An 18150-nucleotide genomic window follows, 5' to 3' on the forward strand; every position below is an offset into this window, starting at 1 on the left:
TCAGGAATTGAAATTTTTTCCCTTAAGTAAGTTAGTTACTTCAGTCGCTCAGTCATGTCCGACTCTTTGCGACCCCATGAACCGCAGCACGCCTGGCCTCCCTGTCCGTCACCAACTGTCAGAGTCTACCCAAACCTATGTCCATTGAGTCAGTGATGCCAGCAAATCATCTCCTTCTCTTTCATCCCCTTCTCCTCCTGCCCTCAATCTTTCCCAGCATCAGGGTCTTTTCAAATGAGTCAGCTCTTCACATCAGAGGGCCAAACTATTAGAGTTTCAGCTTCAACATCAGTCCTTCCAGTGAACACCCAGGACTGATCTCCTTTAGGATGGACTGGTTGGATCTCCTTGCAGTCCAAGGGACTCTCAAGAGTCTTCTCCAACACCACAGTTCAAAAGCATCAATTCCTTGGTGCTCAGCTTTTTTATAGTCCAACTCTCACATCCATACATGACTACTGGAAAAACCATAGCCTTGACTAGACGGAACTTTGTTGGCAAAGTAATGTCTTTGCTTTTTAATATGCTGTCTAGGTTGGTCATAACTTTCCTTCTAAGGAGTAAGCGTCTTTTAATTTCATGGCTGCAATCACCATCTGTGGTGATTTTGGAGCCCCCCAAAATAAAGTCTGTCACTGTTTCCACTGTTTCCCCATCTATTTCCCATGAAGTGATGGGACCAGATGCCATGACCTTAGTTTTCTGAATGTTGAGCGTTAGGCCAACTTTTTCACTCTCATCAAGAGGCTCTTTTGTTCTTCTTCACTTTCTGCCATAAGGGTGGTGTCATCTGCATATCTGAGGTTATTGATATTTCTCCCAGCAATCTTGATTCCAACTTGTGCTTCATCCAGCCCAGCATTTCTCATGATGTACTCTGCATATAAGTTAAATAAGCAGGGTGACAATATACAGCCTTGACATACTCCTTTTCCTATTTGGAACTAGTGTGTTGTTCCATGTCCAGTTCTAACTGTTTGCTTCCTGACCTGTTGCTTCCTTTTGCATACAGGTTTCTCAAGAGGCAGGTCAGGTGGTCTGGTATTCCCATCTCCTTCAAAATTTCCCACAGTTTATTGTGATCCACACAAAGACTTTGGCATAGTCAATAAAGCAGAAATCAATGTTTTTCTGGAACTCTCTTGCTTTCTTGATGATCCAGTGGATGTTGGCAATTTGACCTCTGGTTTCTCTGCCCTTTCTAAAACCAGCTTGAACATCTGGAAGTTCATGGTTCATGTATTATTGAAGCCTGGCTTGGAGAATTTTGAGCATTACTTTACTAGTGTGTGAGACGAGTGCAATTGTGCAGTAGTTTGAGCATTCTTTGGTATTCCTTTCTTAGGGATTGGAATGAAAACTGACCTCTTCCAGTCCTGTGGCCACTGCTGGGTTTTCGCAGCACTTTCACAGCATTGTCTGTTAGGACTTGAAATAGCTCAACCGTAATTCCATCACCTCCATTAGCTTTGTTCGTAGTGATGTGTCCTAAGGCCCACTTGACTTCACATTCTAGGATGTCTGTGTCTGGCTCTAGGTGAGTGTGAGTGATCACACCATTGTGATTATCTAGGTGTGAAGATCTTTTTTGTACAGTTCTTCTGTGTATTCTTGTCACTGCTTCTTAGTATCTTCTGCTTCTGTTAGGTCCATACCATTTTTGTCTTTTATTGAGTCCATCTTTGCATGAAATGTTCCCTTGGTATCTCTAATTTTCTTGAAGAGATCTCTAGTCTTTTCCATTCTGTTGTTTTCCTCTATTTCTTTGCATTGATCTCTGAGGAAGGCTTTCTTATCTCTTGTGCTATTCTTTGGAACTCTGCATTCAAATGGGTATATCTTTCCTTTTCTCCTTTGCTTTTCACTTCTCTTCTTTTCACAGCTATTTGTAAGGCCTCCTCAGACAGCCGTTTTGCTTTTTTGTATTTCTTTCTCTTGGGGATGGTCTTGATTCCTGTCTCCTGTACAATGTCACAAACCTCCATCCATAATTCATCAGGCTCTCTGTCTTTCAGATCTAGTCCCTTAAATCTATTTCTTACTTCCCCTGTATAGTCATAAGGGATTTGATTCAGGTCATACCTGAATGGTCTAGTGGTTTTCCCCACTTTCTTCAATTTAAGTCTGAATTTGGCAATAAGGAGTTCATGATCTGAGCCACAGTCAGCTCCCGGTCTTGTTTTTGCTGACTGTATAGAGCTTCTCCATCTTTGGCTGCAAAGGATATAATCAATCTGATTTCGGTGTTGACCATGTGGTGATGGCCATGTGTAGAGTCTTCTCTTGTGTTGTTGGAAGAGGGTGTTTGCTATGACCAGTGCATTCTCTTGGCAGAACTCTATTAGCCTTTGCCCTGCTTCATTCTGTACTCCAAGGCCAAATTTGCCTATTATTCCATGTGTTTCTTGGCTTCCTACTTTTACATTCCAGTCCCCTATAATGAAAAGGACATCATTTTGGCGTGTTAATTCTAGAAGGTCTTGTGCATCTTCACAGAACCGTTCAACTTCAGCTTCTTCAGTGTTACTGGTCGGGGCATAGATTTGGATTACCATGATATTCAGAGAATTTTGTAAAGACTGAAATAAATGGAAATCTGAAGGTGCAATGTTTGGTGAATACAGTGAATGACAGAACTTCCCAGCCAAGTGTAAAAGTTTTTGCCTTGTCATCAAAGAAATGTGCCGTCTTTTGTTACCCTGATGGAGGATTATGCGTTTTCTGTTGACTAATTGCAGACGCTTTTCAACTAGTCTAGTTGGGAGCAGTACTTATTGCAATTAACCATTTGGCTTTCTGGAGGAGCTCATAATAGTGGACTCCTTTCCAATCCCACCATTTTTACAACATCACCTTCTTTGGATGAAAACCAGCCTTTGGCATGGTTGGTGGTGTTCATTTCACTTGCCCTATGATCTCTTCCATTCCACATTATTCTACAGTATCCACTTTTCATTGCCCATCACAGTTTATTTTAAAAACAGAACATTTTCATTATGTTTAAGTAGAGAATTGCATGAGGAAATACGGTCAGGAAGATTTTTTTTTTTTCGCTTAACTTATATGGAGCCAAACATCAAAGTAATTAACATAACCGAGCTGGTACAAATAATTTCAACACTTGATTTGGATATTTTGAGCATGTCAGCTATCTTCCATGTAGTATAACATTGATTATTCTCAATTAATGTCTCAATTTGATTTGTATCAACTACAACTTGTCTAGCCAACTGGGGAGCATTATCCAGTGAGAAATCTCCAGCACAAAACATAGCAAACCACTTCTGACACATTTGATCAGTCATAGCAGCTTCTCCATACAAAAAAAATTATGCATACATCTTTTTTTCCATTTCAGTTGTGTTTTTACCTTTCTTGAAATAATAAAAGCATAATATGTCAAATATGTTGCTTTTTCCTTCCATCTTCAATATTGAAATCACTACACAAAAATTCACCAATTTTTATGTTTTTTTAAAAAACACATGCTGATATGACAGCTGTCACAGTACAATCTAACAAAACTGTTCTAAATTAAGACAACTAAGCATTGCTAGAGCCATTGTATGGGAAAAAAACTAATGAACCTTTTGGCCAACCCAATAAATTTTGTCTTTTTTCTGTACCTTTCAACTATAAGATAAAATGAGACCACAGAAATGAAGCTGTTACATGATTAGAGAATACTAAAAGAAAGTATCTCTTATGCAAGTTATATGTTCTTTTCCTTACTATTACCTATAATTATCCATGAAGTAACTTTTTCCCAAGATGAAAGCACAGGAGGTTATTGTATTTAGAAACTTCTGAGGGGACATAGAACTTCCAGACTGCTCTGTGCCAGCCATGAATCAGCCATGATTCCTCATCATCTTGTTCGCCCTATATACACAGACTTGAGCTCATTTCCACTAGCACTCATTTAGTGATACTTTGTAGTGTAAAAGCAAACTTCCCAAAATGATTGCTTCATTAATTGACTTATAGGATGTGCATCTTCTCACTTAAAAAAACTGCACTGACTTCATTTTTTGTTTATAAAAGTTTTATTGTGCATTCACATTTTGTGAGAAAAATATACAGAGTATTTTGCCTCATTAGAAATCTTTCAGTGTTTGGCACCATAGAATTAAGATATCTTAAGTTTATAGGGGAATACAGTCTTACTATTTTGAGCTTATATTGCTCAGTAATTCTGGAGCTTGAGCAGTGTATGGAGGAACTTTGAATGATTCTTAACCCAAGCACCTCAGATGTCACCTCCTCAAAGAGACTTCCCCTACTCACTCATTTCATTGTGCAATTTTCACTCACAACACTGGTAGTTTCAAACTACCTTTAACTTATTGTTTCCTCATTTAGAACCTCCAGGCAATACTGGAGTGGGTTGCCATTTCCTTCTCCAGGGGATCTTCCCGGCTCAGGGATCAAACTCAGGTCTCCTGCATTGCAGGTGGATTTTTTACCGTCTGAGCCACCAGGGAAGCCAAATTTAAGTAGGCTGTAAGGTCATTTATGAGCAATGTTTTTCTTTGGAAAGGGTATTCTGCCAATTAAAACTCATTTGCTCACAACAGTTTCACAGTTCCTCTCTCCATACCTAGTCACTGAGTGTAAATCCGGAGCCTCCTATGGTTAACTCTTCCAAGGGACTAATTCCTGGTATGTCAGGGTTCGAGGCACTAGTGGGAAACATGGGGGGTGGGGGCCCGCTGCCCGCGGGGTGTCTCGGCAGGTCCTCCACCAGACCCAAGAGCCAGTCTCGCGCAGTCAAGCTCTGAGCATAAACCACTCCGTGGCCCGCTTGGGCGGGCCTCTGGCCTCGGGCTTAAAGTCCAGCCCGTGCTGCAGTCCCCGGGGTAGGCTCGCGCGCCTTTTCTGCTCCGGGGCCACCGGACTCCACCAGGCGCCTATGTATGGAGGTGCGAAGCCACATAGATTGAGGAGGGGACGGCGGGAAAGGGTCGGTTGCTAATGGTGCCCTGAACTTCTCTTGTGTCATGGGCGCGGGAGGTGAAAGCTTCTGTACTCCACAGGCCCTGGCGTGGTCCCTGCAGCACCCCGCCTTAGGCTCAGCTAGCAACTGAAGGCGTCACGGAGAAAGACCAGGACCGGAGTTCGTCCCTCCGTCACATCAGCCACAACCAGCCCCCCGCCCCTCCCCTCCGCGCATGCCCCGCCCCGTGAGCTGCCACGTGAGGCCCTCCACCAGCCAGCCTATGGGCGCCAACTCCGCCCAGGATCCCCGCCTTGCACTCTGCTCCGCGCGCCGCCACGTGATGCGGCTCATCGCCAGCCAATGGACGCCGACTTTGCCTCGCGCCCCGCCCCGCGCGCCGTGGCCGTTTGAAGTGACTAATTTCTGTCATATGACTGAGGCGCCTATGGGGGTGGCGGGGCAGCTCTAGGAGCGGGGGCCTGGCGAGTGCCCTGAGGAGCGACCCCGGCCTGGTCGTGGCCACCATGGCCCCTACCCTGTTCCAGAAGCTCTTCAGCAAGAGGAACGGCCTGGGCGCGCCCGGTCGGGACGCGAGGGACCCGGATTGCGCGTTCAGGTAGGTCGCCGCAGTGCGAGGGGCGAGGGGCGCGGAGCCGATGGCCTAGTGGGCTGCGGCTTCCAGAGGCGCCGAGACTTTCTCGAACTTCACGCTCGCGCAGTAGCGTCGCCCCGGGACCGGGATCGGGGCCTCGGTTGGGAGGGGCAGGGCAGCTGCAGACCCGCGCCGGAGGGTTCGAGCGCGGTCCTCCCCCCTCCCCCAAGCTCGCCCCTTACCCCCTCGTCCGGGCGGTTTGTTTACGTCTTGCTCGGCGGCCACGCGCGGCTCCGCCACTCCAGGCGGAGCATCGCGGCCTGAGCTTAGGGTCCTCACGCCTTCCTGGCGACGCGTAGAGTTGGGCGCGGGCTGGATTGGACCTCAACCGCCGTCCTCCGGGCCGAAAAGTTCTCCCCTCCTCCCCGCGGCCGGTCGTCCTCTGGGTGCTCGGTTCCAGCTTGGTTGCTGTTGCGGAGAGAGCAGCACGTTTTGACCAGCCTTCGGAGTGTAGAACAGGCTGGAGGAGCGTGTCGGCAAGCTGCCGTTCTTTCAGATTTCTTGTAAATCCAAATTAGAATCCTGAAGTGGTCTGCCATTCCCTTCTCCAGTGGACCGAGTGGCCTGAATGTTGTCGGAGGAGAAATGTGAAACCTAAGAGGTTGTGCTTATTACTGACTAGAATGAAGCTGCGCTGAGTCAAATGAAGCATGGCCCTAGAATTGACCATCCCGTTGGAACTGTTACTAAAAACGAGTCTATAAAAATTGACAACGATACCAAGATATTTTGTGGTATTACAGGCTTAGTTAATTTTTTTGTTCCAGTACCTGTTGCTGGTGAAGAAACAAACGAAAAAAACTTTTTTAAGATTGTAGGACCCTGGAATATAAACCTGAATTCTAGATAAAGTTTAGTTTCGAAACTTCATTTGATGAAGAGATTATGTCTCTCAGACAAACAGCCTTAATACTTGTTGCAGTGTGGAAACTTGTCAATGTAAGTAGGCTGAATGTCAAATGTCACTCAAGCCTGGTAGGATAGCAAAGAGCCCAGTAGTACTAGGAAAAAGTGAGAATCTGTTAAATTTTGCGACAGTCACATTCTGAAATGACTGTACCGCACCGGTTTAAAAGGTTTTGCTAACTTTAGAATTATTCACCCTCTCTCACTAATGCAAGCCCCGTTAGTAAACCTTCTGTAATATGTGAAATTGAAGTAGTAAATGGAAAGAAATTTCACTGACTTTTAGAGGGAAAAAAATCTCAGAGGTGAACATCTTGGAACAGTGGTTAGTAAAGACAGTTATCTAGATTTTGGTTTTTTCTACAGGGAAGTAAGTGTCTTGCCATGCTTATCTAATGACTTTCTTTAAAGATTTCTTTAGTGTTCTTTTGAAAAATGAAACTGCAGTCTAGATAGTACTACTTGAGCCATCCAGTAAATCAAGGGTCAGTAGAAAGCAAGTTTAGGGGCTATATTAAAAAGGTGACATTTGAATAGGCTTTCTATTTCTAGGCAGAGATTTACTTTGAGGTATCTAGATTTCCAAGCATCTCAAGTAATTGTAAGAAAAAGTTTATTTTTTTAAAAGATATAAGTCTACAATATGGTTGTGTAATACTACTTTAGAGTTGCCAAAGCACTTTCTCATCAGTTATCTCATGTAATGTTTCACAACAACCATGTGAGATAGGGCAAGTAGCAGTATAGATAACTGCATGATCCTTTTTTGTGTGTAAGAATGATGTGTAAGCACAATAACTGCAGTGCAATATGGAAGATATTACTTTAAAAAATATAGAAGTGTACGTGTGAGAAAATGAAAAGTGAGTAATGTCATACGTATACCTGCTGCTGCTGCTAAGTCACTTCAGTCGTGTCCGACTCAGGCTCCCCCGTCCCTGGGATTCTCCAGGCAAGAACACTGGAGTGGGTTGCCATTTCCTTTTCCAATACATATACCTAGCAACTTGCAAATTTGAGCAACCTAAGTTTTGTGTGTTTTTTTAAACAATTTCATTGAGCTACAATTTACATACAATGAAATTGAGCCATTTTAAGTACATATGAATTTTGTTTCATATGTGTACACAGTTGTGTACCCACAACCCCAATGAATTTTTAGAACACTTAATCACCCAAAAAATTTCCTCATGCCCCTTTGCTGCCATTCCTTAACCCCTACTCACCCAGGGCAATCACTGACCTGCCTTCTGTTTATTGATAGAAGTTTCTATTTTTTGTAGAATCTCATGTAAATGTAATCATGCTGTTTATAGGCTTCTGTGTCTGGCTACTTTAACTCAGAGTGATTTTGAGATTCATCCAAGTCGTTGGGTTTTTCCTGTAGTTCCTTCAGTGTTTTTTTGAGGGAAGGGGGCTGGTGCTGAATAGTACACCACAATTTGTTTATCCATTCACTGGTTGGCAGGCATTTTGGGTTCTTTTCAGATTTAGGTTGCATTGAACATGCTGCTGGTGAACGTTTGTGAGCAAATCTTTATGTGGAAATGCATTTTCGTTTTTCTTGGAGTGGGATTGCTGGGTCATATGCTTAACTTTAAAAAAAAAAATTGCCAAACTTTTCCAAAGTAGTTGTACTATTCATAGTACCACTAGTAATGTATGAAGGTTACAGCTGCTCCAGATTGTCTTCAAAACCACATGTCGTTAGTCTGTTTTTTGTTTTTTTAAATTAATTTATTTACTTGGTTTCACTGGATCTTAGTTGCGACATGTGGGATCTAGCTACCTGACCAAGGATGGAACCAGGGCCCCCTGCATTGGGAGTTTAGAGTCTTGGACACTGGACCACCAGTGAAGTCCCATTAGTCTGGTTTTTTAAATTAAAAAGATTTTTTTGTATTATAAAAAAATACCTAACATAAAATATGCCTTGTTAACCATTTTAGAATCTTAAAATTTTTTTTCCCCTTGGAATATAGTAGATTTACAGTGTTAGTGTTAATTTCAAGTGTACAGCAAAGTGAATGTTATACATACACATACATCCACTCTTTTTAGATTCGTTTCCCATGCTCATGGGTATAGTGGTATCTTGTGGTTTTAATTTGCCTTTCCAAATAATAAACGATGTTTAGCATCTTGTTATGTAACTCAGTTTTTTGAATAGACTAAAATTTAGTTTTTATACCAGTATACAATGCTTTCCTTTCTAGAATCCTTTTTTGGTTTTGTTTTAGTCAGCCTGAGTTGTTAAATCAGGCTTGGGCACAGTTAGCTATTGGCAGCTAACTATAGCTCAGCCTGTAAGTCAGTTCCTAGAGTAAGCAGTATACAAGGTCCAGTGGTGATAAGCCAGCAAAGGATAGGAAAGACTTGAGACAGAGAAGCCTTAGGAGCTTTTCAATATTCCTTTCATAGTTACTCCATTGAAAAATAGCAGTGATTACCCACTTCCTTTCAGTCTTAAGTTCCTTACCTGAGAGATTTCTGGTGCTTGTCCTGTCTAAGCTTCCAGAGCTTGAGACGAATGTAGCACGTCACAAGAAGAATATTATTGCAATCATTTATAGAAGTGAAACAGTAATTTGTTTTCATCTTTTAAAGAATTTTGGAAGGACTGCTTTCCAGGGGAAGATACTCTTTATATTTTCTCCATCAGGATACTTTTCAGTGGAAGTAAGAATTCAGTGTAAGTTCAGTAACTTCAGTGCACATAAAATAACTGCTTTAAAAATAAAATTCTCTGCGGCTTCCCTGGTGGCTCAGTGGTAAAGAATCCAGCTGCCAATGCAGGAGACACAGTTCAATCCCTGATCTGGGAAGATGCCACATGCTGTGGAGCAACCAAGCCTGTGTGACACAACTGTTGAGGCTGTGCTCCAGAGCCTGGGAGCTGAAGTACTGAAGCCTGCAGCCCTAAACGCTGTGTTCTGCAACAGGGGAAACCTCCACGGTGGGAAACCTGCGCACTTCTAGAGAGTAACTCCTGCTCACCGCAGCCAGAGAAAAGCCCACTCAGCACAGCTGAAAATAAATAAAACTATAAAAATTAGCAAATGAGTAAATAAAATTCTCAGGACTTCCCTGGTGGTCCAGTAGGTAAGACTGCACACTCTTAATGCAGGGGGCCTGGGTTTGATCCCTGGTCAGGGGATTAGATTCCACATGCCACAGCTAAAAATCCTACATGCTACAACAAAAATCGATGATCCTATATGCCTCAACTAAGACCTGGCACAGCCAAATAAATAAACGTGTGTATGTGTGTGTTAGTTGCTCAGTCATGTCTGACTCTTTGCGACCCCATGGACTGTAGCCCGCCAGACTCCTCTGTCCATGGGATTCTCCAGGCGAGAATACTGGAGTGGGTTGCCATTTCCTTCTTCAGGGAATCTTCACCCAGGAATCGAACCTGGGTCTCCTGAATTGTAGACAGATTATTTTACCTTCTGAGCCACCAGGGAAGCACAAATAAATATTAAAAAGAATTCTCTTCATCTAAAAATGGTGTTAAAAATAGCAACTGTGTGGCATTGTCATGAGGTATATTAGTGAAGGTAACAGTAAACTGTGTTGTGTTAATAATAAACTAAGTCTTAAAATATTCTTGAAAGAAGTCTAATTTCATGAAGAAGATTGTTTAAGAGGTAAATGTCTGTAGGATATAATTCATGTTTTGTTCAAAAAGCAGTTTCTGTATTTTCATTTTATTCCTAGTGCATGAACATTTGTTAGCAGGAGTAACAACCTCTTAATTGGTTTTTCTGTCATCACTGTTGCCTTTCTGCAAACTGTTTTCAACATTCATCCTTTACAAAAATTGCTAATTCAGATCATGATCAGCAGGAAAAATGATGTAGAATTTAAAATCTCCACAACACAGCTATTTTAAGGATTCAAAGAGGTAAGTCCTGTTGAACACTTAATGCAGTGCTTAGCACATGACTTTCATAACCAGAAGTTGTTACTATGATGATTTCATTCTTATGTATAAAACCATTCAGTTTAGGACCAAATTCTTTAACATGGCTTGTGGTAGTGTGGCTTTTGTGAAATCTGTAGCCTCAAGTTCTTAATTTTTTAAAATAAGGTTATTTTTAACCTAGCTGTTATTCTATTATCTGTTTTTTGCCTATTAATATTGTATATTTAATTATATACAATAAATATATCTGTTAATATTATCTAAGTCTATATTCAGATTTTCTCAGGATGTCTTTTTACAGTAGGTTTGTTTGAATCAGTCTCAGTTGAATTTGTAATTATGTGCCTTAACTAATTTTTATGCTATAACAGCCTCCCTCCCTCCCTTTTAAAAACGTTTTTGTTTTTAAAATGGGTCATTTTTTCTATGAAATTTCCCCCATTCTCTTTTTGACTGTTTGATCTCTAATGGTTTCCTTTAATTCACTGGTTCCTAGCAGTCTATATTTTAACCAGACCCTCCAGGTGATTCGGAATGCTCAAGTTTGAGAACTGCTGCTACACCTTACTCTCTCTTTCCTGAAAACTGATGGTTAGATACTTGACTAGATTTGGGTTCAGGTTTTTTTTTTTTTTTTAATTTAAAATATTCAACAGATTTTGCAGTGTACCTTGTATTGCACACGTAGTGTCTGGTTGTCCCATTTTTAGTGGTGCTAAGATTGATTAGTTGGTTTTAGCCTATTCTTCCATTATAAAATTCCTCTTTCACTATTGGTTTTAGCATTTTTTGTTGATTATTGCCTGAACCCACTATCTTTTTAGGGGATGCAGAATGGTAACATCCTGATTCTTTATCCTGATTCTTCTGCGTTTATTTCTTGGTGAACTTTCTCTTACCACTTACTTATTTGCTATAGGAAAGTCAGCACCAAAGTTTGTGTATCACTTTTTAGAATAATTTATACTGAGTTAAGTGAAAGTTTCCATTTTAATTATCATTTTTTAGTATCACCTCTTGGGTATGCTTTAATCCATTACAGTCAAATTAGCCCCATATTTGGCCAGAGGAATACTTCTTAAGTTGACTTCTGTGCCTTTGACATGATCTGATCTCATTAATCTTTGATAACTTGTTGCTTTTTTCTGGCCTTGTCTTAATCTAGGTCTCTCCCTTTCCTGTGGTTTTATAACTTTGGATTTGTTTTAGGTTCTGGGATGTGCCATGCTGTGTTCTTTGTTTTGGGTATAATTTCACATAGCTTTTTGTTTAGCTTCTTGTTGTGGTCATCTGGGCTTACCCTAATTATTCTTTCTCAGGAAGCCTATTCTGATTTCTCCCTAAGTTAGATTTCACTTTAGTTTTCTTCCATAGCTTTCTGTATTTCCTTCTGTGACATGTATCACAGCTGCCATTACTTGTCCACATCTCTCTCCTTTGCTTGCTTGAGAGCACTCTTCAACTTCAAGATGTATTTTAGAGTAGAGTTAGAACCTTGTAAGCCACATGGTGGGTTGTTTGTGGGGAACAAATGCCTAGGTTCTGTCTGGAGCAGCTAGGTAAGACGCTGTTTTCCAGGGAGAGACTGTAATACTGTGGAGGCCTGTCTTGAACTCCTTGTCAGAAGGAGCAGCCCTTTCCCCTAGTCTCTATCACAGCACACTGTTTGTATCCTCCACAGTTCTTTTTACAGTTTATCATCTCTTTCTCTCAAGTTCACATTGTTGAGTCAGTGTATACAGCACAATGTCTACATCTGTGCTCAGTAAATATTTTAGAATGAACATACTAATTTTAAGAACAGAGAAAATCAGAAGTTCTGTTTTGGAGATTTGGTCTGGTTTTACTTGCTATTGAGAGATTTATTTGAGAGTTTAATAAAGTAAATCCACAGTTCCAATAGAGGTTGGACCTGGAGATAATGAACTTGGGCTTATGGTCAATATTAAAACTAAGGGAACAGATGAGATAATATAGGAAAAGGGGTGTATGTAGATAGAGAATTGCAAAGAACAGGTTTCATCCTGAGGAAATCTAAAATGTACAAATGTGGGAGAGGAAAGTCTGCAAAGAAAGAATGGCCAGAGAGATAGGGAGAAGGCCAGTGGTGTGTGGTGTTGGGAAAGCTAAGAAAGGGAAGTGTTTAAAAAATGATGGAGTGATGAACTGTTGTGTTAGTTGGTTGCTGACAGGTCTTGTGGGATGAGAAACAGAGAAGTATCTGTTGGGTTTGTTAAGTTGGAGATAACTAGTGACCTTAATGATTTATTTTTTTTTTTTGAGGAGGCAATATTTTGGGGGAAATGTGAGATGTGTGTTAAATCAAAAGGGAGGAAATGGCCTCACTGCTAAAGCTTTCTATTTCTGTAGGGAAAACAATCTGTAGTGCTTTGTTATCTTTTCACTTTTAGTATTCTGATTTTAGGTTGCATTTTGAACTTCTGAAGTTCTTAAAGACTGGTTTCTTAATATTATCAGTGTTCATAAAAATCATATTTCAGAAATTTTTTAAATGACTTTAAACATTTGTGTATTCACAAGATTTTTTATTTAAAAAATAACACCCCTCAAATTATACCTTTTATTCTTGTGTTAGAAATAGTAGAAAGTTACAGTATTCTTTACAGAGAATTCTGTGAGATCGTATCTTTCTTATTAAAGTAAAAACTGAGAATTTTTAGTTAAACTTCATGTTAATGCTCTGTGGTATCAATATTTGGTTCTAAGAATCTAATTTTGTTATAGGAAATGCAGATATTTTGTTGACTTACGATTCCATCTCCTAAGTAGTTGTATTAGATTTGTTTTTTAGAACCGTATTTATTGAAAGAAAATAGCTTAATAAAAATATAGCTTTAATATTCAACTTGGGAAATTTGGACCTTATTTCTTACTAATATAATTATTGTTTTAAATCTTAATGAATTTTAAGTTATCTTTTTGGAAAGACTTGTCTGAAAATAACTCCCCATGTAAAACATCACCGCCACGTGTGTGTGTCTGTGGCTGATGCATGTTGGTGTGGGGCGGAAGCCAGCACAACCTCCATAGCGGTTATCCGCCAAGTAAAGGCAGGAGTCCTCGACTCTCTAACTTACACAGTCTTACTTCTGTTCCTGACGCTACCATTCTCTTAGTCTACCAAGTTGAAAGTCAGAGAATCATCTTTTATTCTTTCTTTCTGGTTGCTTCATTTGGTCATTTGTTAAATGGTGTCAATTCAGATTCTGCAATATCTTAGTTCTTTTCCATTTCCCACTGCCATTATCTCAGACCTTCAGTGGTTTTCATAAAAACTTGCCATAACTTTCCCACCTTGTGTGTATTCCCCTCTATACCATTCTGCTAAATTGACTTTCTTAAACCATATTCTGATCAATGCACTCAGAAATCGCCTTTGACTCCCTGTAACTTAATAGAGGGTTTATCTGTGCCAGGTATTGTTTTAAGTGTTTTATACATACTAATTATTTCATTTATCACAATAGCTTTATAAAGTAGGTCTGATTATTCCTCTTTCATAGATGAGGGAATGGAGGCAGAGAGAGAGAAGTTAAGGACCTTGTCCAAGATCACATAGTAAGTGATATAATTAAGATACAAATTCAGACATTTGAGTTCCAGCACCTTTGCTTCCTGAGTGGCGAGTGGTGCTAAAGAACCCCCCTCTCCAATGCATGAAAATGTAAGAGACGCGGGTTGAGTACCTAGATGGGGAAGATCCCCTGGAGGAGGGCATGGCAACCCACTCCAGTGTTGTTGCCTGGAGAATCTTCTGGACAGGGGAGACTGGTGGGTTGTGGTTCATGGAGTTGCAAAAAGTGGGACACAACTGAAGCGACTTGGCACAGACACCCACGCCTTTGTTTTTAACAATGTCCAAACTTTTCAACTTGTCATGTCAGCCTCCTGTAGAGTTGTTCCCAATGTTTCCTATATGTGTAACCTTGGGAAATAGTATCGTGTCGTCATTAAAGATGCTGTGTGTGTACACATGTCAGAGTAGAGGAGTGGATACTGAAGAGATAGTCCCAATACCCATTGTACCTACCATCTTAGAGTTGTTTTCAGGATTTAATGGCGTGGTAGTCTCGTAAATGGTAGAATTGCTTCTCACACTTCCTCACCCTTCAGTTTATTCTTTTCAGTCTTCTTTCTAATTTTTCCTCCAGCTGTGGAATCTGAATTAGACTAGAAGTTTGATGTTTCTTTAGAATATGCTGGTTCATATGTTTGCACATTCCTTGGAATTATATGGCTGCAACACATCTGTCTTTGAAGCTCCAATAGAAAGCATATTTTCCCATTATGACAGTTACTTTCTTGGGTTGTAATTGCTTCTCATGTATCTGTATACTTTAGAAGATTTTAAGTTCGATAGGGTACTTAGGACCACGTTCCATGGTATAGCTTGTTTAGTGCTTTATTTCTGGTGTTTGATTCACAGAAGGCATTCAAAAATATTTGATGAATGAGTGATGAATAAAAATAGTTACTGAATTGAAGAAATTTTATTTCCTTTAACAAAGATGTTTCTGTTTTGGGTTACTTGCCTAGTCATTTCTCTGTAATTTAAGCACATATTTCTTTGACGTTAGTGTTTACCAATTTAAAGGAAAATTTCATTATTATTTTGATCTTTTTAAGATGCCAAGAATGGTCTGATTTTGCAGAAATAGGTTAGATTCTCTATTTGTATCCCTTATAACACCTCATACTTTCCCTTCCTACCATTTTTTACATTCAAAATTTGTGTATGTGTGTGTACACAGAGTCTTTTCTGACATACTTAGTATATGCTGAGTGGATAAAAAACTGAGTAAATGAACTCAAGTACTTTTTTTGGTAGTGGGAGTTTATTTCAAGAACGCAAGAAGTTTTGAGGTACCATGGAATTTCTTTTCCATTTGAGTATTCTTTGTCCTTAGGCCTTTTGATTGTTAAGCAGACCTTATGGGGAAATGGGGCAACAATTTAACGTAGATCTTTGGGGACACAACCAGAGCTCTAGGGATCTACTTCCTTGTACTCCCATCACCCAGTATATAGTATCCCTTGAAGCAACAACTTTTTATCCCAAGTCACCCCAGAGAGATTATAACTTAGTGTAATCCTGATAGAGTCAGAGTTGATGTTAAGAGTGTGTGGGATTGTGAGCCATTTCAGTTTATTCTGTTTTATGTTTATGATTGCATTTGTAGGATGCAGCTGGCAGGCTCTTTGAAACTTTTTGGCCTGCTTTTCCACCCTGTTGTGGTCTGTTATATGATTTTTAAAGTTTTCTATTTATAGCAAGAAACTATAGATTGTGACATTAATGCAAGGTGAGTAAAGTTGAATTGTGATAGGATTCCCACAGATAGCAATATTTAGTTTTATATTGATTTCTATTAATTCCTGATTACATTAGAATATAAAACATTTATACTATACATTTATAGAATGCAGAAATATAATAAAATTATTTGTGAATAACTTCAGTTCATTTCAGTTGCTCAGTTGTGCCTGACTCTTTGCGACCTGATGGACTGCAGTATGCTAGCCTTCCCTGTCCATCACCAGCTCCTGGAGGTTGCTCAAACTCAGGTCCATCTAGTTGGTGATGCCATCCGATCATCTCATTCTCTGTCGTCCCCTTCTCCTCCTGCCTTCAATCTTTCCCAGCATCAGGGTCTTTTCCAGTGAGTCAGTTCTTGGCATCAGGTGGCCAAAGTATTGGAGCTTCAGCTTCAGCATCAGTCCTTCCAATGAATATTCAGGACTGATTTCCTTTAGGATGGACTGGTTTGATCTCCTTGCAGTCCAAGGGATTCTCAAGAGTCTTCTTCAACACCACAGTTCAAAGGCATTGATTCTTTGGCACTCAGCTTTCTTTATGGTCCAACTCTCACATCCACACATGACTCCTGGAAAAACCATAGCTTTGACTATGCTGTCTAGGTTTATCATAGCCTTTCTTCCCAGGAGCAAGCGTCTTTTAATTTCATGGCTGCAATCACCATCTGCAGTGATCCTGGAGCCCAGGAAAATAAAATTATGTTTTAAAGTTTCTCAAAGAAATGTCTGAACATAGTTTAACCATCAGGCAGTAAAACCCCATGTTAATGCACCTCTTGTACTTAGATTACCCAGTATATAGTCTTCCTTGAGTGACTCCTCGACCCTTGGAACTTCTGACTGGCTAGCTTGGCATGTTCTTCACTTGTGAATCTCATTCTAAATTAAGAGGTGAAATGTTTTGCCCCCAGCCCAACAATATTATGACAGGAATTTACTTAGAGTAAATTTCTCCAACCCAGTCCTGATCCTGGATGCAGCTGCTTTTTTATTTGATGTTTCTCTGAGTATTTGTTTTATATTTGTAAATAATATGAATATACTGTTTTATTAAAAATTTATTCATTTTAGACATTATCAGTTTCCTGTATTGGTAAAGATTTATGTCTTAAGCTTGCATACATATACACATACTCATGTATGCCCTTCCCTTTCTTCATTCTTCCAATATTACAAATTTTGGTTAGTTTAAATAATCAAATAACTATTTTGTTGTATTATAAAACATTCACCACTGAATTAAATATATTTTATATTTTATTGTACTTTAAAAAAAAATCTCTTGGAGTTAATTGCCTTTTTTTTTTTTTTTTTTAACTTTTTTGGTTCACCTTATTTTCTTTGGAATCTTTAGCTTAAGAACGCCATAAAATATCTCTCAAAACAACTTATTTCTTTTAGTGAAACCTTCTTGATAATTGGTTAGTTAATTTTTTTTCCTCATGGATATATCTGTCTTGGAGCCCTCTGACCTTCTCCGGCTCTAACTTGGATTGCTGCCCTTTAGTTCTGCTCTATAGCATTGTTACAAGTCTTCCTTTGCCTTCCTCCTGGAAATTCCTTTGACCTTTTAAAGTTAGGATCTCTTGTAGACTGCTTCCATGACTACTTCCTTTTTGGATTGTTCCCTTGTTTTGGTAGTACCTGTCCCTTTAGGAACTTCCTGAGAATGATTGCTTGAGATAAATTTTTTGAGACTTCGTCCATCTGAAAAAGTGTTTGTTTTTATGTTTGGCCCATCTAGTAGATGCAGAGTTTTGTGTGGAGAATCATTTTAACTCTGAAATTGGAAGGTATTGCCCCCTGGTCTTCTGGCTCCCAGTATTGCTGCTGAGACGGTCAGAGCCATAACTCTCAACCCCTGGGAAACTTTTGGAATTGTCTCAGTTTTCTCTTTATTTTGTTCTGAAATTTCACAGTGATATATCCTTTTTTTTTTACTCATTTGTTTATACATGATGGGCCTTTCAATCCAGAAACACTGTGAGGCTGGTGCAACTTGGACAGGTTTCTCAAGAAAATAAAGATGTTAGGTATCAGGAGTGAATGAGGAGAGGGTGGAGGTCGCCGTCACGTCCTGTGGAGGATGTGCTCTTTGCTCCTTTGCCTCTCCCTCACCTTCCAAAGGACCTGACGTTTCCAAAACCTTTGCTTCTCAGATGCTCTGAGCAGAAGAATTCTGTGGTGGCTCCAGGACATTTGTTGACATTTAGGTTGTAACTGCTTATGTTTTTGAAAAGTCAGTTGCTGCTTTTCATCTTTCAAATGTTTATTGAAGTCTCTTTATCCTTGAAATTTTTCCTTTCATATTCTTTTTGTCTTAAATATATATTTACGTATATGTGTGTGTGGTGTGTGTGTATATATGTGTGTATTTACACACGTTTG

At 39.9% G+C, this 18150-nt stretch overlaps 1 protein-coding gene across 2 annotated transcripts in view; it reads left to right on the top strand.

The window, feature by feature from the left end:
* Positions 1-5396: 5396 nt before the first annotated feature.
* FNIP1 (folliculin interacting protein 1) overlaps positions 5397-18150 on the top strand; it is a 118175-nt gene continuing 105421 nt past the window's right edge. The window contains exon 1 of one of the 2 annotated variants that reach the window (XM_065918162.1): positions 5397-5555. In XM_065918162.1, coding sequence (XP_065774234.1) covers positions 5464-5555 — 92 coding nt within the window. In that variant the 5' untranslated portion in view covers positions 5397-5463. The remainder of the gene's footprint in view (positions 5556-18150) is intronic. The other variant, XM_065918163.1, reaches the window with a different exon arrangement.

The sequence above is a fragment of the Muntiacus reevesi genome, chromosome 1 (assembly GCF_963930625.1).
Source record: "Muntiacus reevesi chromosome 1, mMunRee1.1, whole genome shotgun sequence".
NCBI lineage: Eukaryota > Metazoa > Chordata > Mammalia > Artiodactyla > Cervidae > Muntiacus > Muntiacus reevesi.